General features: G+C 42.2%; 1 protein-coding gene and 1 non-coding gene across 3 annotated transcripts in view; both read left to right on the top strand.

Moving 5' to 3' along the window:
- Positions 1-21537, top strand: part of DROSHA (drosha ribonuclease III) — a 604359-nt gene that overhangs the window by 160730 nt on the left and 422092 nt on the right. For both annotated transcript variants that reach the window (XM_063922973.1, XM_063922974.1), the window contains 3 exons: positions 9908-9979; positions 13542-13623; positions 16456-16530. In XM_063922973.1, coding sequence (XP_063779043.1) covers positions 9908-9979; positions 13542-13623; positions 16456-16530 — 229 coding nt within the window. The remainder of the gene's footprint in view (positions 1-9907; positions 9980-13541; positions 13624-16455; positions 16531-21537) is intronic.
- On the top strand, positions 6171-6286 carry LOC134931302 (U5 spliceosomal RNA). Its single transcript, XR_010179083.1, has one exon. It is a non-coding gene; the product is annotated as a U5 spliceosomal RNA (small nuclear RNA).

Genomic DNA, 21537 nt, shown 5'->3' with positions numbered 1-21537 from the left:
CCAACAATTCATGTTTTCCAGGCCTCCTGGAGATCTATAGAATTGTCAGTTAGGAATGAATGCAGCACATCTTAATTAGTAATGACTACACCTGTGCAACAACTAGGTGGTCTGGAAAATGTGAACTGTTGGTAGATCCCGAGGACCGGTTTGGCCAGCCCTGATTTAAGGCAATCTAACACCAGCCCAGTACTTTGTCTGTGGATTGATTGTTCTAGTTATGCAATGTTCTATCCAGTTTGCAGTGTGAGTAATAGCTCCCCCAGTGATCCCGGCCTAATAGTGTGATTTCATTGTAGTCATGAAACTTCTACTCTGAGCAGCATAAAACATTAATTCTCAACTTTGTTGACGAAACTTAATTAACTGATCACTCAGTGCTTAATGAACTGATCACTGTTATCACAAAATTGTGTACACGCCGGATTGTTCTCAATCCCTGTTATTGTGTATTTGTAATTATAATGAATAAATGGATAATGTCTTTACTGTTTGATGCATAATAGCTGTGCAAATGCGGAGAGAAGCATTTTTTTTTACTTTCTGGAAGTACTGTATGTTCAGTTCTTGCAGGAAGCAGAGCTACTATTAAATGTTACATAATTATGTGCAGTATACAGTAGATAAGCAGAAATGGTTGCCTACTTTCTGGTTTGGACGCACACAAAATGAATGTGTTGTATTGACTTACTTTGTGCAGTGTACTACATCTACATTCCAGCGATTTATAAGGCAAACATTTGTTGCATATATGTATAGATGAACAACTTCAGATAACCATTTTACTAAATGGGGTGTATGATTAAACATGTTAGAGGTTGCATATAACCAGGAATGTACAATTTACCATAGGGCCTGCTTTAATCTTGTCTACATTCTCTGCTTTATCTGTGGAATGTGTGTGGAAGTTTAGTCTGGTTAATGCGTTTTGTTGAGGATAGACCAAGACAATGTTCAATATTTTTAGTGGTCAAAATGTAAAATAAAAACAATTTTCAGAGATATTTTTCTTTTGAGAAAGTAAATATACTTGTGAGTGCTTAGGGAGGTTCTTGGTGCAGTACAGTCTCTATGATGGTGTCTAAACTAAACTTGGTTTTAGCAACATTTGTTTACATTTATAAATTCCCAGATTATTGATCACCGTTTGGACCCAGGTCACAGCTCCTATACCCCTTGCACACTGCAGCCTGGAACCACATTATTACTGGGTCGACCCCTTTCACAGAGAATCTGTGATTGCACCTGCATCTGCCCTGTATGTCACTGTAGACACTCCCTTGAGATGGTCTTCAAGGTACACAGCCAATCAGCAGCTTTGAAAGTAACCAGAGTCTAAAACCCCAGGTTGCACACTTTCAGACCACAGGCAACTCTGGTTGGACCCGGGAATAACCCTACCAGTGACCAGGCTCATAGCCCTGGCAATTTGGACATGGGAATGACCTTTCACACAGAGAATAGACCAGGATTGACCCAGCTTGCATAGGCAAATTCACAGGTCAATTTCTCTGATAAGGGTAATAGAAATTGTTGAACATTTCTACATATTTACAGTAATAAACATTTTATATCATTTACATTTGCAACATAATATCTTAAGTGTGAAATGGTAACCACAGAATCATTACATATATTAGCACTTAAAAAAAAAAATGTTTTCACTGCAGGGAGATTAGAAGTAATTTTGCAGCATAGTATTTAGCTAATATGCCTGTTTCTGTATGTAGAAAGCACAACTTTGCTGAGCCATGGAGACGAGGCATTTTCTCACCCCTTCAGAAAGCCATTAGTTATTTAATTTTTCACATGATGAGTGACAAGGTAACTCATGGGAATGATTCCTATTCCAGTGTTCTCAAGTATGATCTCCACTGAGAGATTTTAGAGACACATTTTGAGCCCAAAATTAATTAGTTTGTTTGGCTAAGGAACCATAGATTCAGAATCAGCAAGTACACAATGGTATATGTGCCTCTGCGCATTCTCTGCTGGAAACAGTGATCTGTCAATAAATGTAAAGTTCTATGTGCTGGAGTCTTGACTGTCCACATCGTAGTGAATGAGAAGGAACATGGTCCATTAACTGGCGCACCCAATCCTCCTGCCAGCATTCTCGCTGCCAGGATCCCGGCGTCTGTATGCTGACCGCCGGGATTGTAACTACATCCAATCCTCAACAATTCACTTTTTTTCTCTTGCTTACTGAGTTGTTTTAACGTTTTAGCTGACTTGCAATCCTGTTCTGAAGTACTTTATAAAGTGATTTAGTGCTGTTATTGTTTTGATCGTTTGGTGAGCTAATATTATTTATAGTGTTTTAAACACTTGGTAATGCTTGTTCTTGGTCTTTATTGCACGGACTGGCTTGCATGCAGCGTTAAGTGTCCATTCTGCACACATGCCAGCTGCAGTCAGCCCCAACCAGTTCCAGTAGGTGCTGCCCTTTGCAAACTACTGCAAGTGAATGTGTTTTGTGTGGATAGCCTAAAACTAGATGTTTCTTTTCTGATCTTTCATATTAAATACACTATGTGCTTCCCTTGCGACATCAGCACGTACTTGTATTTCTTTATCATCCACTAGGGGTCACTGGAGTACTCTTGGGATATGGACGGGCGGAGCCGAACAAAGGCACTGAATATTCAAATTTAGGACTCTCCCCCCCCTCCATATCCCCAAGTATCTCAGTGTACTTTGCCAGTGTTTTTTTCGGTGCTCACAGATGAACATCGGCTTGTGGCAATGGCCACTTTTCAGATTTTTATTTTTATTTTTAATTTTTACACTGCCCGTCTCAGTTTATGGAAAAACATGGGTCCGGGATGGTGTCGCTGCAAGGCAGCGGATGGCGTGTCGGTCCTCACAAAGAGCACCCTCACAGCCACAGGCGCTATAGGCAAGCGCATGGCGTGTCGGTCCTCACAAAGAGCACCCTCACAGCCACAGGCAGCCATTGTCTCCTTTAAACTGAACGGAGCTTACAGAAAGAAGATCCGTTACAGCCAGGATAAGACAAAGAGCTGGAAGGAGCTTACACTTACAGAAGCTCCGTCACAGCCAAGATGAGGCTGAAACGGAGCTTGCAGAGAGAAGAGAAGGCGGCACAAGGTATGAGTGTCAGGGCGGTCAGCTCACGCTGCCGCCCTGCTGTGTGTGTGTTATGCTGTAGAAATGACATAGCCGCTGAGCACGTGAGTGTTATACTGTAGAACTACACGCCGCTGAAGGTCTTGCTGAACGATGCGCAGAGCGGCCGCACGTCACTCAGACGTTGGCCGCTCTCACTGCGCTGATGGCCCGGTACGAGAATCTCCGTGCGCTGTACTAAGAGAGCGGCCGCACGTCACTCAGACGCCGGCCGCTCTCACTGCTCTGAGGGCACGGCACCGCTAGACGCTACCGCCATTCTCCTGGGCTGAACTAAGTAGAGCGGCCGCACGTCACTCAGACGCCGGCCGCTCTCACTGCTCTGCTGCGGCACCGTTACACGCCGCCGACATTCTCCGGGAGCTCAACTAAGAGAGCGGCCGCACGTCACTCAGACGCCGGCCGCTCTCACTGCTTTCATGGCCCGGCACCGCTACACGCCGCCGAGACAGTGGCCGCACGTCACTAAAGGACGCAGGCCACTTTTCCAAAGACACACCGCAGACACAGGGAGACTGTGTACTGCTGTAGGAAGCAGCTGCCGGACGGCTCCCCGGCGCTAGATCAGGCTCTCCTGCTCTCCCTGCTCCCGATCTCCGTACGCTGCAGGTAAGGGATGCAGGGGGGGGGGGGAATAATACCCATAGCAGCAGCAAAGGCTGCATGGGTTCAAAATACACAAGCAGCGCAGCACGTTAAACAATGTACACTGTGTACTGTGATGTTTCAGCACGTTTTATATATATAAATATAATGAAGCTTTTGCTGGCAATAATATCAGTATGAACTGTGATTATAGGTGTAAACACTTTGTATATATATATATAATATATATGAGGCTTTGGCTGGCAATAGGTTATCAGTGGCATAACCTATTACACGTTTAACCATGTTTTCTGTTATTTTTGGTTACAGTTGCATAAATACACTGCAGGCAGTGCTCATATTATTTGAATACATATATTTTACTGTATCCTATGTATAATAGGCTATTAAGCATAATAACTGTATAATAGGCTATTAAGCCTATATTAAAACTGCAGCAGGTACCCTGTACTATGATTTTCTGGGAAAGCATGGCATGACGGCCATTTTAATCATTGCTGGTTTTCCAGTTATAATTCCAGACCATACACCTCTACTCCACAAGGAGGCGCAGGGGTGTTAGTGGGAATTTTTTTTTTTTTTTTTTTTTATTAGTTCAAGATAATTCTGGAACATTCCTGCCCTACATCTTTAAGCCACCAGAAGGCGCAGGGGTGTTAGTAGGAATTTGGTTCGGGTTTCATGCCCATGTGAACTGCTTTTCACATAAAGACTTTGGTTTCCTAATAAATATGCTGTTCAGCAATAACATATATATATAGATATATATGCCATATAATAATCGTGCAAGTGTCTGTCTGTTGCCTATTATGATGTCTGTCTACATAGCGAATAAGGCTCTAGTGCAGACTAAAAATGTTAACATTGGCAATTCAAATTAAAACAGCGGTAATCGGAGTCTCAGAATAACTCCGCCAGCGCTAACAAAAGACAATCTTTCCAAAGTGACAATTTTCCTTTGGGTACCAGAGTGTTTATTTCACTAGTCTTATAATTTAATGCACGATTCTATGTCAAATCTCACACCGATAACTACAAGTGAGCAGGGTACATTAGTCCAGCACTCAGATAGTGCGGGGTTTTAGACAACCATACATAATAGTTTCCAAAAGGACGCGATCCGCCATTGGTATATGCGTTTCTGTCAAACATTATAAAAACCACAGATACATTTGGGTCACTAGAATCTATCTATGGAACCATGCCGATCACGGTTAAAAGAAGCTGCAGAGTATATCTGTAAAGCTTTTGCTAACGCCGGTTATTTTCAAATTGTCGCTAGTTAAGCGCGACAAGCCCAGAGCTTGTTTGCTCCTAAATTGGATATATGTGTAACGACATTTTATCCCTTTACGATATTCTACATTAGCGCATACAATATACTTGTAACAGCGTTTTATTCTTTTATAAACATCAGTCACGTCTTGTAACGACAGGACGTTACAGTCAGCAAGCCAGTGGTTTGATGACCTCTTTTACATTTGTGGAAGTGCGTCTTTTCACGTTACATTTGCGAGGTTTCATGACTTCAACTCATATATGTCTCAGCTATTTACAGCTTAGAGTACAAAACTGCTTCTGGCGAACGGTTTGGCAGGTTGTCATTTAGTCTTTGCTGGGTTATAAACCAGTCAATAGTACGCCAACAGAGTCAAAATGACTTATTCCCGTCTGTTTGAGCAAAATCAAACAGCTCCGTTGCAATATCAATCAGCAAGTCATTTACTACAGTTAGAAAATGAAAATGGATTTTCTGCAGTTAGTTTTTGCTTATTGCAGCCACAAAATTGTATAATTGCATTTGATCTTCACAATGCGTATTTACCCAGTCCGGTTTCTTCATCACAGGTTCTAGCGTTTGCAAATCGCCACAACCATTAACCATTTCATTTATACCGTTGCTTATCGCTGCCGGTATTTACCAAAGTGATGTTGGAATAATCGCTCATCTCACATAAGAACTATGTATCAACAAAGTTCCTCTATCTTGCGCTACTAAGGTATACTGCGGTAGCAGATTAAGTTCGAAAACAATCACATCTAAGTCGGTCTAAACGATGTCAATTCCTAGGTAAGATTATAAATACGGTAAATCAAAGACTTTTACCTACTACACCAGCAAGAACAAAGGTACACGCACATTAGCGGTACATTGGTGTATTCACTTATTAAGAATAAAGATGTGTTTTCAATCGCGTTTCTCACAGAGGGACAAGGGTGCGTATACTCTGGACGACAGTCACAGAGAGTCAGGATTTGTAGTTAAAATCAACGCAAAGGTTCTAAAACACGACAGATTGCTGTCAATAAATGTCCTAGAACTCTGTGCATTTTACAATGCAATAGATAAATGTCCTAGAACTCTGTGCATTTTACAATGCAATAAATAATTCGTTTTCAGTCTGTCCAGGGATAGACTCTGGGTTCTCTTCAGAACGAATAAATCTTTCGCTTTTTACTAAAGATTTCTGTAGACAGGAACAACCGTGAGTTTCATGTAATTTTGTTTTTTCATGCCTAGCTCACGCTGCCCTTAAGCAGTCAAACAAAGCAACGGCAGTTGCATACACAACAACCAGTGAAAACCAAGAAGCCGCATGGCAATGCGGCAGGTAACTCAAATCTTCAATGGCTCAGAACGCCATTATGTGAAAATGTCAAGACATCAATCCGTGAGTGGACATTTGTTAGACAAAAGATCTCACCCGTCAGGGTTTGGATCTTGAAAACTGGACATTAAATCCAGAGGTGTTTCATATGTGAGTCCACAGAAGGCGGTTACCCCAAGTATACATAATGGCATCTCGCCACAATTACAAAAGCTCAGTATATGTACATCACATTCATGGGGTCATTCAGCATCGTGTATCTGGCTCCACCATTTTCCGCTTCTCTCTTCGTTGCCAAAACGGATCAGAAGACAGTTCGTCACAGTCATACTGGTGGTATCTCATGGGTTTCGGAGAAGTTTGCTTCTCGAATTTTCAAGTAATACTTGCACACGATCTTGCCCCGCTCATAATACGGCCAACCTGTTACATCACGGAACGTTCTTTTACCCATAGTTACCTATGTACCTATTATCTATGTACCGCAGCTGCGGTTGACGGGGTGAGAGTTCAGACCTCTCTCTTAAAAAATAGAGAATTACAGTATCGGTTATACCAACCATGTTACGAAATAGTAAGCCGCTTAAGGCAGCTCATAATTAAAAAATTTCGTGTGCTTACATAGGTTGTAAACCTCGGAAGTTTCCAACATCATACTTCAAGTACCCGTATTCTGTTAAACGGGATGGGATGGAAAACTGCGTTCATCTGCACTAAGAGTGCAGGTATCTGTGTGGTAAACTTATTTTCAAAGCGTTTGCCTCTATTTACGTCTGTAAACATCTTTCTACAAGGTGTCACCAAAGTTCAGACTCTATTTATCCCACCTACAGCGCCAGGCGATTTGAGGTTGGGTTCAGATTTCTTAGTTTTCATATTTTGGAATCCTTTCAACAAATGGGAATTAAGTTTCATATTTTTGAACCCGTACAACAAATGGGTATTAAGTTCTCACTTTGGAAAACATTTTTCTTCTAGCCTTGGCTTCGCCAAGGGTGCTTCGGCAAGGATTTTGTTTTCATATTTGGGTGCCTTGTATTCCAAGCCACCGTATTTGAGTTTTCTCATTACAAAGCAGATCTTCCGACAAAATCCGCTTTCGTATTCTTCACATCAATATACCAATAGTGGTTCCTGTGGGGACAGCACATTCTAAAATTCTGAATGTGGTACACGCGTTACGCGTTTATATATGTAGTACGTGATATGAATACGTTGTTTGTTCTATATGATACTGCAAACTGGGGTTAGCCAGTTTCTCAGCAGATTTTATCCAGTTGGATAATAATGACTACAAGTCAGGCTTACTTAAGGCTAAGTTACAATCGCCTACGTCAGTAATAGCATCCCACAGGTTCTGTGGGAATGTCACACCCAGCGGGTCGTGGAGCGTTTACGACGCGGCTACATAGCCTTTAGTGCACCACGTTTGTGCACGTTTACACGTTATGAATGGTGGCGCCATCAGCATTTAGCTTTGGCTGCCTACTGTTACAAGTATCAAACAGCTCTCCCGCCCACGAGGGAAGCTTTGGTACGTCCCAAGAGTACTCCAGTGACCCCTAGTGGATGATAAAGAAAATAGGATTTTGGTACTTACCAGGTAAATCCTTTTCTTTGAATCCATAGGGGGCACTGGACGCCCACCCAGAGCAGTTTTACCTGGGTTGTTGTAAGCTCAAGGGAGCTTAGTGAACAAATTTAACTTGGATGGTATTAAGCTCGAAGGAGCTTAGGGTAACACATTTTCACCAATTGGCTCAAATTATAAAGTTCTATCGGTTAAGGTGTCAACTGTTTAGTTGACAATAAGGTTACGGATCAACTTTGTGGTTGTCCGTTATGTTATAGGGATTCTCCATTGTCAACCTCTCTATATCCTGTTCGCTCAGTAAAAAACACTGGCAAAGTACACTGAGGTACTTGGGGATATGGAGGGGGGGGAGAGTCCTAAATTTGAATATTCAGTGCCTTTGTTCGGCTCCGCCCGTCCATATCCCAAGAGTACTCCAGTGCCCCCTATGGATTCAAAGAAAAGGATTTACCTGGTAAGTACCAAAATCCTATTATTGGATAAGCCCACATTGGGCTGTTTGTACAGTGTTTATAGGTGGCCATTGTACTTAGGAATAATGTAACATTATATGCCACCCATCAAATCAATAAAAAATTACTCAATGAACACAATGACATACTGTAGGCTATGTTATGGGGCAGATCCTGTGGTGGGATTCAAATAAATTAACAACCGGTTCTATGTCCTAATGACCATTTTAAGTATACCGAAAGGTAGTTTAATAATTCATGCATTTAATACTCAAATAACATCCATTATGCGTTATGCCACACACTGTAATGCCAATTACATATTATGATACACACAGTTATGGTCCTGACACCATTTTATGCCCACACACAATAATGCCACTTACATTGCCTGGGGTCTCCTATGCGTTGCCAGGGGTTTCATGCGCGTTGCTAGGGGTCTCCTGTACGTTGCCAGGGGTTTCATGCATGTTGCTAGGGTTCTCCAGTGCGTTGCCAGGGGTTTCATGCATGTTGCTAGGGGTCTCCTGTGCGTTGTCAGGGGTTTCCTGCGTGTTGCCAGGTATCTCCTGGCCGCTGCCCCAGTAAAGTTGAGAAGGGTGGGTGAGGACTTCAGTGGTTACTGCTAGCCCCCGCAGCCCCCGCAGTAGATTAAGACGCGCTGGGGGCTGCGGAAGCGCTTCTGTACCATAGCAGTGTAAAAAAAACACCCTCTTAAAATGCCCGCCGCCGAGGAGACAGGTGCTAGAGGTCAAATGTGACCTCTAGCATCTGTATCCTCCTTGGCGCGGCCATTTTTGGTTGTTTTTTTTTACATTGCTATGGTACAGAAGCACTTCCGCAGCCCCCAGCGTGTCTCAATCTACTGCGGCGGCTAGCGCTACTGGGGCAGCGGCGGATTCCATGGGTGCTCCTCGCGGTCCATGGGTGCTCGGGCCCGGGAGCACCCACGCAATTAGCAACCGGTTCTAAGAACCATACCTAACTTTAGGTATCGGTTCTGAAGAACCGGTGCGAACCGGCTGAATCCCACCACTGGGCAGATCCAATTACCAAACTGCATGTGATGTGTGTCTGCTCACATATTGAATGGTTACTGGAGAATATCCATGCTTGTCTTCTGCTCACACCAAAAACAAGCAATGTTTTCTTTCCTGGATAACCTGCATAGAATCAGAGCGCAGCTGTTAGCGGAATCTGCTGGACTCGTGCGTTAAGCAGTAATTCCACAGGCTGTTACTCACCTTGTATGTTAGTACTTTAAACTGGTTAGAATTCAATTGACTTAACCACTTTACCCACTAGATGGTGATCGTGTTCCACACTGCTGGAGCTGCTGAACCTTGAAGAGCTGGAAAGACCATCTCTCATTCTACAGTATTTTTCCTCTCTCTTTGTTTTATACACTGCCTTCATTTGGAGCTAAGTGCTTTTAGAGATGCTGCAGTCTTGAGTTATCCCTTAAAAAAATATTGCTGTTCTTGTTGCTGTTGCAGATTCCCCTGTGCAAAGTAATCCGGTTTAACATTGACTACACAATTCATTTCATTGAGGAAATGATGCCAGAGGTAAGGAATCACACATGTAACCCCTTTTTTGCCGGATTCCACCTAATAAAATCCATTGTCCGCCTGACTGACATTTAATTGACTGTATTTAGACGTTTGCAATTTTCTGTATACACATTTTATCGCTGTTCCCCTGATATCCGAGTACTAAAGAAGAAGAAATGGATTTTGTAATAAGTAGCTGAATGTGCTCCCACCACCTTCATTATAACTTTGTTCTTTGATGTCCTCCCGGTTTAGTGTTTTTGACTTTGCTAAACCCCAATGGGATATGCAGGCGGCAGGTGAATTAGAGGATCACTTCTCCACATCCTCTCAGACATTGAAGCAGTTCATGGGCAGGGCACACATATGCATTTTATTATATCAGCACCTTCCCCAGCCGCGACAAGCAAGTCAATAGCAAATTAACTTGCCCCACTCTTTTGGATGAGTACATTTGTTCTTGTCGGTTTCATCTAAATTCATTAAAAAGGTGACATTCAGCAAACGGACAGAGAAGCTTTTTTTTTCTGTGTACAGTGCACTTCTCTGGCTAGAAACCCATTGTTCTATATGAAAAATCCCTGAATCTTCTCCTTGTTTCAGTTTAAGAATTGTCCTATTGCTGTGTCCCGGCTATGCTGGCATGCTACTATGACTTGCAATCCATTTACAAGACACATGTTCCATGTTCCATTTTGCATTGTGCACAGTAACCTGCAGGGCTGTTCTTCACATTAAGGATAATTCTATGTGATGGTAATAGTGTGTGGAGAGAGGGTCATTCAGAACTCGATAATGAAAGCCACCTGTAATAGACTGAGGGACTTCAATGTTTGCTTGCCCATATATTTATTTTGGCCGCTAAACAGGTATGCCTTAAAACCCAGGCCAAGCTTATGTTACCAAAGTGGTCTGAAATCGCAGGAGTTAATCTACAGATCATGTTATTCAAATATTTATTAATCTGTTTTCTCTCAGGAGAGGGAAGATTGCCCATTACACCCTCGCAAAGTGTTGCAAGATTTGTTTATTGCTTTTATCATATCTTAAGGGGGAGATGACAATCTCAGTTTCTCAAATAGGCACAGACAACTACAGCGCTGCGTGCAGAGTATAATTAAAGCCTAATGAACCAGACGTTATTATATTAACAGAATCTAATTTTCTGTTCATATTATGCTGTTCTATGTTTTTTTTTTTGTCCAAGCATCTCCTGCTTGCTGCTTTTTATGCCGTGCCTTTTTTGTTTTCCCTAATATTTAAAAGGTCTGGAATGACATTTTTAAATAAGATGAATGCAGACTTCAAAATGATTCATTGTCTGCTATTGAATCTGTCGTAATGTTGGCAAACTAGCAATAAAATACAGCAGGGGACTTGCTAGTCTTAACATAGTCTTATTGTCATGCTTGGCTGCCTATGTGCGTACAGATGCTTAACAATGCATCTTTGTCGCACAGAACATTACAGAGGTGTATTGAGCTGGATTTAATTTGCATGCTGTGGGTTTGTTTATTCTTTTTTATGTTTTTTTTCCCTCTAAAATAAGCTTCCTTTTTGTAGTAGATTGATAATGATCTGTGCAAGCGGGATAGCTATGATTCATGCTAACTCACTCTGAGCAATTTGTAACTAAAATTGCTAGCTACCAGAAAAAAAATTGTGGCAATTGGCCACCAATATCACTAAGCGGCAAATCATGCATATACATTTGATACAGCGTATTAGGGAATTCTAAAACTGTTGCAGGGCATGCTGGGATTTGTAGTTCCACAGTAGATGGAGAGCCACAGTTTGGCCAGGCCTGAACTAGAAATTGTGCAGTAATACGGCTGCAAGGTTATTTAGTACATCTCATGGCCAAAATGGGTCAATCTGTGCTGTATCTTCATAGTAGGCATATGTCAATTTACATTTGCATATGCTTGTGATTCTGGGCCTCCATGGTCTCCAGGGACAACTGTATTCTGCGGCCCACACAGTTTGATTACAGTTATGCTTTTTTCTGTACAGCTTCTCTGGGAATGACAGTCCCATCACTGTATCAGTTTACAGTCTAGGCACTGCCAGAATAATACTGCAGGGGTTCAAACCACAGTCACTGTAGTACTGTACATTGTTCTTTGCAACAGAACTGATGTGCAATCACCAAAGGTGATTAGGCTGACATGCACTAGGTCGACATGGGCATTAGGTCGATATGTACTAGGTCGACGGGTGAAAAGGTCGACATGAGTTCTTGGACTTTTTTTGGTGTTGTCTTCTTCGTAAAGTGACCAGGAACCCCAGTCAGTGCACCATGTCCCCTCACATGGCTCGCAAGCTTTGGGCAAGGTTACCGTTCCCAATTGTAGTCCACGTGGATTGTAAAGTATGAAAAAGTCCAAAAATGTATTTATTTGAAAAACTTATGTCGACCTTTTGACCTGTCGACCTAATGCACATGTCGACCTAGTGCATGTTGACCTAATACCAATGTCGACCTAATGACTTTCGACCGAACGACCGTATCCCCTTTGCAGTATTAAAGCCATGATACTCATTCTACATGTATTTGTGTGATGTTATCAGTGGGAGGTGGTTGATAGATAGATAGATAGATAGATAGATAGATAGATAGATAGATAGATAGGTAGGTTACAAGGTCAACACCATAGGGTCGACAGAGTCAAAAGATTGACATGAAAAAAGCTGACACACATGGTTTTAGAAGTTTTCGCTACATTTACTATTACTAACTATTACCTACAGAAACCTTGCTGTGAGCCCGAAGCTTGGCGAGCAAAGTGAGCCCAAGAGGGGACTCATTTTACTAATTTTGGTGAAATATGTTTAAAACACAAATAACCCTTTATTAATAGGCTTTTTCACCCTGTCGACCTTTCGACTATCCACCTAATCACTGTCGACCTTTATAATATCTATCTTCTGTATCACACCCGTTATCAGTGACCTTATACATTTCTTTCCATGCTCACTGACATGTCCTGACTAAATAAAAAATTAAGAGACCTGGGGTCTAATTTAGAGGTGATCGCTGCAACGGCTGGTGCGATCGCCTCTGCCTAATTGACAGGCAGAGGAGGTCGCGGTGCGGGAGAGGGCGTGCCAAAGGCGAGGGGGCGCGTTGCTGGGACAGGCCGCTGCGGCTGCGTGACATCACACGCAGTCGCTGAGACCCAAAACATGTCGGGTAGCCGCCTGCCAGTGCAGCTTTGCGATGCTGTCGCACCTGTGCAGGGGGGGCTGACATGCAGGGCGGACTAGCCCTTTGCTGGGCGTTCCTCCACATGTCAGAGAATCTGATCGTAGATGTGCTAAATTTAGCACATCTACAATCAGCTCGGAATCACTCCACTGAATAGGGCACTTCATTATATTTGAAGAAGTAAAAGTAAAAAGATTGCATTAAGGTGTTCTGGGGATGTTATGGTGTATTTTTATAATGATACGTGTCATAATGTTCCTTTTTTGTGCTTCGGCGCTGACCTCCATACCTGATTGTCATTTCCTGCACACCTGTGAGGAGGTTAATGGCAGTTTGGATACTAATTTATAACCTATGTGTTTTCCACAGCATTTCTGTGTGAAGGGACTGGAACGATTCTCTTCCTATCTGTTCAGGGACATATTAGAGCTTCATGACTGGAATCTTATTGGTACGTTTGTTTTACTCTGTTTCTGAAATGTTTTACCCCGTGGGCTTTACGTGCACTGAACCATTTAGTAGCCTACGTGTCATGTCTGTTTTTTTATTCCTCAGTGTTCCAGCACATAATAAAAATTCTATCTTGTTAGGTATTTTTAGTTTATTGCGTGTCAAAATCAAAACCACAAGCATAAGGTACTCTTATTGCTGTACTCGCTGATAAGCCTCTTTGTGTAATTTTGTTCCCCTATTCATTTTAATTTCCCAGCAGGTTTTTTTTTTTTTTTTTCAATGCTGGAAGATGGTAGCTGTACCAACCTGTGGAAGTTTCTTAATTTCTTAATTACTTTTAGTGGGAAAGCTTGAATTATCACCTGCTGTTATATTTAGAACTCACCACCTACGGATAGGCTCCCATGTGTTGTTTTTCCTTTTACAAAATAGCATTTTTCTTTTTAATATTTTAATCCCACCCAAACTAAAGTCTTCTGCTCTCAATGCTAGCTTTCCCAATATTTAGACCCCATGATGCACCTGAACAAGCACAATAAGGCTTTGGGACAGATGTAATAAGCCTGGAGAAGTGATAAAGCAGTGATAAGTGCAAGGTGGTAATGCACCAGCCAATCAGCGTCAATATGTAAATTTACAGTTAGGATCTGATTGGCTGGTGCGTTATAACCTTGCACTTACAACTGCATTATCACTTCTCCAGGCTTAATACATCTGCCCCTATTCTGTAGTGTAAAGGGTTATGGCTGTTTACTTAAGTTACTTCCTGTGGTGTATACAGCATCTGCTGCTTCTTACATTGTATTATGTACAAATGTGAGTATTCATCCTGGTCCTTGAAAAAGGCATTTCACTTTTAGATAACTGCACGGCCATCCACATATATACGAGCATACATGTTTTCTATGACATTTCTGGGAAAGCAGCATAGCGCACACCTCTGGTCCAGCAACAAGAAAAGGTACTCTTTCAGACGACATTAAAGCTTTCTTTAATCGCGTAACAATGAGCAGGAAAGCATGCCATGCAGCTTCAGATAGTGCAAGGTGACCTTTTCCATGTATGACCGTGTGTGTCTGAGCCATCACCCCATACCTCTGTTTTATCGCAACTTAAAACTTTATAAAACTGAATGGAAAGAGTACAGAAAGAAATATGTGGGATTTTTAGACAATGCAAAGATATAAGATCTGGGTAAAATCTTTTTCAACCTTCCTTTGACATTGCTGGCCTGCAACATCACAAACTCCCCCGCATGTCACAGGTTTACTGCCTTCAATGTACAATGAAAAAAGTATTATCTGTAATAAAATGAACAACACATTATTTATATTAGTAATGTCATGCACTCACCTACAGCTTATGTACTTGTCCGTAAAAGATAAACCACCATTACATACAGGTGCAGGTAGCAATCCTTTGTCTCGGTATGTGGGACATTCTGAAAAACAGGATATTCTATGTACTACTTGTTAGATATAATGGGAAGTACTGTCTTCTCATGAGGTGATTAATAGTGTCATGTCATTTTTCAGTCCTCTGTTCCACCTTTACCATATGCAAATGATTACCAGTTTGATTTCCCTAGAGGTTCTCCGCTGTATGCACAACAGCATTAAGGACACAGAGCTGGGTGGTGTCAACCAATCCTTTGCCCACAGATACTGTAGCTCTAGCTCCCCGGCAGACAACTGAGGAGACTGGGCATGTACATAAAGTCTGTCTATGAAATTGGTATAGAGCACGCCTTATCATTGCTACCCTGCCCCATACCATTTTGAAATGAGTCTCTGATTTGTACTCGCTCCCTCTCTGCATTCTTCAGGTCACCTAAAGACATAATTTATTTATCCACCGGCAGCATTTTTATGACTGACCTGTTTACTGCCTTGTTATTCCACCACTTAACCGATGATTAAAGCTGGAGTGTGGCTTTCATTAATGCTGACACTTTGATCCGTAGGGCCTAATTCAGACCTGATTGCAACAGCAAAATCCTTCTCTAATGCGCACAACCATGTGCACTTAAGGTGGGGCAGATATAACATGTGCAGAAAGAGTTAGATTTGGGTGGGTTATTTTGTTTCTGTGCAGGGTAAATACTGGCAGCTTTATTTTTACACTGCAATTTAGATTTCAGTTTGAACACACCTCACCCAAATCTAACTCTCTCTGCACATGTTATATCTGCCCCACCTGCAGTGCACATGGTTTTGCCCATTAGAGGAAAATGTTGTTGGTGCGATCAGGTCTGAATTAGGCCATTAGTATTATGAAGTTTTGTAATGGTGGAGGCTGATTTTATCACTGCGCTGCATCCTTTCCCATCCATGTAATTAGTCCTTTGTATTGGACATCAGAAAACCTGGTTCCAAGTGAGGAACCCTTCCAGGTCAGGTGATATCAGGAGATTTGATTATTGAAAGTACTGTATAAAATAAAAAAATAAAATAATAATGTGATATCTTTTAAAATGGAATGTATGATATTTTGAACATACTAATACGAAAGACGTTCCAATGAATGAGGTTATTTGCTATGTATTTATTATATTCGAAAAGCATAGTGACACAAGCTCTGTCTTGTTTGCTTGGCTCTGGATATGTAATGTTTTTAATATTGAATGATCTGTTAGCCCTCTAAACATGTGCCTCCTATACAGCATAATACGTAATTTGTTTTATTTTAATTATGTAATTGTATATATCCTGCTATAAATCTAATGTCCAGATGTGTCTTTTGGATCCATCTGATTGTGTCATGGTTATCTTAATTGCAATATAATATTGGCTTTGTATGGTAAACAATTGCATTTTTTAAATCATTTTAGGTCCTTCTGCGGAAGATCATAGCCCTACATGTCCTCAGTTTCATTTTATGCCTCGTTTTGTGAGATTTCTGCCAGGTAAGATCCTTCATAATAAAAAACAAACATATATATTCATTCTCTGTATGTCATGTACAGAATATAATCACTGCAAGTCTTATGTTGTGTTTTGGGGCAAAATAGGGGTCAGATAGTAAAGATCATCCTCTTTCATATTAAGATTTAATTTAGAGTTTAAGTAGTTGTTTTACAGGGTACCCGTAAAGTAGGTAATGCTGTGTGAGTGCTGTGCTAGTTGGTGTTGGTGTAGCATGTAACACAAGAATTTGCACTGTACATGCTCGGAACAGATGGCATACACATAAGCACATTTGATTTTTTTGTCGTATGGGACATTGGGATATGTGAAGCACCCCTCCACCTGTGTTCTGTTGCAACATTCAGATTTGCATGGTTCTGCCACTTGCGCCTGCCTGTACCTGGATGGCTGGAATGTAGATGCACAATTGTGATTTATTTACTACCAGTTATTTATATAGCGCACATATATTCGCAGCACTTTACAGATAATATTTGGCCATTCACATCCAGTCCCTGCCCCAATCTATATTCCTTACCACATGTACTCGCACACATTCACGCTAGGGTTCATTTTGTCAGTAGCCAATTATCCTACAAGTATATTTTTGGATTGTGGGAGGAAACCGGAGTACCCAGGAGCAAAACCATGCAAGTACGGGGAGAATATACAAACCCCACACATAGTGGGAATCAAACTCATGACCTCAGTGCTGTGAGGCAGTAATGCTAACCATTACACCATCTGTACTGCCGTGATGCATGTAGACTGAGAAAAAGAAGTATATGATTGTGAAGGCCGGGTTATTGGTGGGTGGTCAGTGGCAGGTAAATTATGACTTATGGCAGTCGTCTGCATTAGCAAACTCTTTGTGATTGGCTATTTGCAAACACTGCTATTACACTGATATTGCTTTCTTTGTTGCTTAAGCACAGACTCTGTGAGGGTGTGTGTTAATGTAAAATGTTCTTTTTAATTTTTAGTTTCACATGTAATGGGCCCTACACACTGGCAGATCCGCCGCCGAGCTGCCCGATGGCGGATTCGGCCGACCAGGCAGAGAGAGAGGGGGGGGGGGAGGTGACGGGGGGAGTAAAAAAAATTTCACTCCCCCGTCACCCGGCTCCATAGCGATGCATGCTAATATGGACAATCTAGTCCATATTGGCCTGCATGCATAAGCGACGTGGCACCAACAATTAACGAGCGCGGGGCCGCACATCGTTAATTGTTGGTGCCTACACATTGCACGATATGGACGCGTTCTCGTTCATATCATGCGTTTTATCTGCCAGTGTGTAGGGCCCTTAAGTCTGGAAGTAGTTTGTGCTGTAGTAGAGGAAGTTTCTTTAAGTTTAATTGATGCCTAATATTAAATGTGTTTGTTGCACAATGGGTATAATTAAATGGCACATGAGTGCCGCCTGAATTGATTGTCGACTTTGCAGTACATACCATCAGAGGCTGATTTCCGCTTGCATTATGTAGAGGTGCTAGCACAGATTAGCCTACCATTATGTAACAATATGCGTGTAAATTAATTGCCCCCAATTTATGCATACAACTTTTTCAATTGTAAATTATGCTCATTCAGCTTTAGCCACAAACTGTTTACATATTAGGAATAGTCAATGTCCTATTTATATGAACATCTCTATTCATCTTCCACATAATATATTAACTTATAATCAATCTGAATATTGATTTAAATAACGTTCATTTGTTCTGAATACAGTTTTACACAAAATGTTTGTTATATCTGCCCTTTCTCCATCAGTCTCCGTTATCTGCCATTTACTATACCCTTTCTACCTCATATTATTGTGAGTACACAAGTACTGACCATCAAGTGGCCAGATTATCATTTACCGTGTTTGTGTGTTCTCAAGAAGAATATCCAGATCATTTCCGGCTCTATATCTGTCTGTTAGTACTGTTGGAAGAAGACTACACACACACATAGGCAATGTATTCTTCTGAATGCATTATCTGCTATGCCCGAAAACCATTCGATCTTCCTCGATGTGATATTGGCGGAATTGTGGCAGTTTTAGATCACAAATTCTGCAGTATTTATTAAATTTCCAGATAGTGGCTGTAATCGCAGCATCTGGGAACCTGTAGGGAATTGTGTTATCACTAATGGAGCACAGCTCCTACAGGTTGTAAAGCTGGGTACACACTTGAATATTTAGCGGTCTAATCTGTCTAGTGGGAACAAAATTCTGGTAATGCATTATAGCAAATGACAGTTGTACTGAGAATTGCTCCCTGTCAGAAATGGTTACGTTATTTTCTATACTCGCAGATTTCAAAGCTGTTTGCTGTGTTCACACCCTTTCATGTTCTGTACATACAGATGTGTCCTCGTACGTCTAGCCTCTGCTAGCGTCCGGTGTCTGTTTTTTTGCTGAAAATATGTCTTAGTCTCAACGTGATGCGATTAGGACGCACAAGGAGACTGTGCTGATTCATTTGGTATGACATTTGTATATTGTGTGTGACTGATTCTGTATACAGAGCACAGAACTTGTTGCAGCTGCTACACTGTAGCACTTTTTATGCAGATTCAGAGACTCGATCACACACACATATACAAGTGTTGTGTATCAAATTAATCAGCACAGTCTTCTGGTGCATCATAGCTGCTTTGTCTTGCGACTAAAATACTTTTTATATAAAAAAAAAAAAAAGAGCAGAATGCTAGAAGATTCTCGCGGGACCTTACGCGCCAAAAGGGTCTGTTTGGCGAGACTTCAACAATGATGTATGAGGACATGTCTGTACTGCACTTCTGGTTAAAGCTAAGACATTTTGTGTATACGGGGGGTGTTTCTGACACCAATTTGTACAAACCGAAGGCCAGGTTGAAAAATAACAATTGCCTGACACACACATGCCCACGCGCGCGCGCGCGCGCGCGCACACCCACCCTCACACCCTCCCACCCACACACCCTCCCACCCACACACCCTCCCACCCACACACCCTCCCACCCACACACCCTCCCACCCACACACCCTCCCACCCACACACCCTCCCACACACACACACACACACACACACACACACACACACACACACACACACACACACACACAGTTTTAATTTAAAAATGGATTTAAAAGTTAATTTCTAATTTCATTTTTATTTTTTTCCCCACATAGCACTTATGTATTATTTAGATCTTTACAGAGAATATATAATTTATATATATATATCATCCATGCCGCACTAGGGCTTACACTCTAAATTTAAGAACACACAAACACAACATTTTTTTTCAGAAGCTACTTAACATAATAGTATGTTTCTTGGATTGTAAAATGAAACCAAAATTCTCAGAGGAAACCCACACAAACATGGGAAGAACATACAAACTCTACACCGCTAGGTTCCTGCGAGGACTCAAACCCATTACAACATTTTAAGACCTTATTACGTACCTTCACTAAATTAAATGTCCTATATATCTGAAAGACTTCAGTTATTTGTAAATCTTTATTTCTCTTACGTCGTAGAGGATGCTGGAGACTCCGTAAGGACCATGGGGATAGACGGGCTCCGCAGGAGACATGGGCACTTTAAGAAAGACTTTAGGTATGGGTGTGCACTGGCTCCTCCCTCTATGCCCCTCCTCCAGACCTCAGTTTACTACTGTGCCCAGAGGAGACTGGGTGCATTTCAGGGAGCTCTCCTGAGTTTCCTGTCAAAGTATATTTGTTAGGTTTTTTATGTTGAGGGAGCCTGCTGGCAACAGACTCCCTGCATCGAGGGACTGAGGAGAGAGAAGCAGACCTACTTCTGTGAGTTTCAAGGCTCTGCTTCTTAGGCTACTGGACACCATTAGCTCCAGAGGGATCGGTACGCAGGTCTCACCCTCGCCGTCCGTCCCAGAGCCGCGCCGCCGTCCTCCTCACAGAGCCGGAAGGTAGAAGCCGGGTGAGTATGAGAAGAAAAGAAGACTTCAGAGGCGGCAGAAGACTTCAAGATCTTCACTGAGGTAACGCACAGCGGTGAAGCTGTGCGCCATTGCTCCCATACACCTCACACACGGCAGTCACTGTAAGGGTGCAGGGCGCAGGGGGGGGCGCCATGGGCAGCATATAAACCTCTCTCTGGCAAAAATATATATATATACAGCTGGGCACTGTATATATAAAGAGCCCCCGCCAGTTTTTAGTATATTTGAGCAGGACAGAAGCCCGCCACCGAGGGGGCAGGGCTTCTCCCTCAGCACTCACCAGCGCCATTTTCTCCACAGCACAGCGCTGAGAGGAAGCTCCCCGGACTCTCCCCTGCTTAATCCACGGTGAAAGAGGGTTTTGAAGAAAAGGGGGGGCACATAATTTGGCGCATTTATATATATATATATGTACAAACAGCGCTACTGGGTAAACATATATTTATATAGTTTTTTTTCCTGGGTCATATAGCGCTGGGTGTGTGCTGGCATACTCTCTCTCTGTCTCTCCAAAGGGCCTTGTGGGGGAACTGTCTTCAGATAAGAGGATTCCCTGAGTGTGTGGTGTGTCGGTACGCGTGTGTCGACATGTCTGAGGTAGAAGGCTTTCAGGGGGAGGAGGAGAAAATGAATGGGGTGTCTCCGTCGACAACGCCGACACATGACTGGATGGATATGTGGAATGTTTTAAGTGCTAATGTAAATTTATTGCACAAAAGATTAGACAAAGCTGAAGCTAGGGAACAGCCAGGGAGTCAACCCATGTCTGTCCCTATGTCGCAGGGACCTTCGGGGTCTCAAAAGTGCCCACTATCCCAAATTGTAGACACAGATACCGACACGGATTCTGACTCCAGTGTCGACTACGATGATGCAAAGTTACAGCCAAAATTGGCTAATTGTATTCGATATATGATTATTGCAATAAAAGATGTTTTGCATATCACAGAGGAACCCCCTGTCCCTGACACGAGGGTACACATGTATAAGGGAAAGAAACCTGAGGTAACCTTTCCCCCCTCACATGAGTTGAACGAATTAT

This window comes from Pseudophryne corroboree, chromosome 5 (genome assembly GCF_028390025.1).
Source record: "Pseudophryne corroboree isolate aPseCor3 chromosome 5, aPseCor3.hap2, whole genome shotgun sequence".
NCBI lineage: Eukaryota > Metazoa > Chordata > Amphibia > Anura > Myobatrachidae > Pseudophryne > Pseudophryne corroboree.
This window is presented reverse-complemented; position numbering and strand designations above follow the sequence as displayed.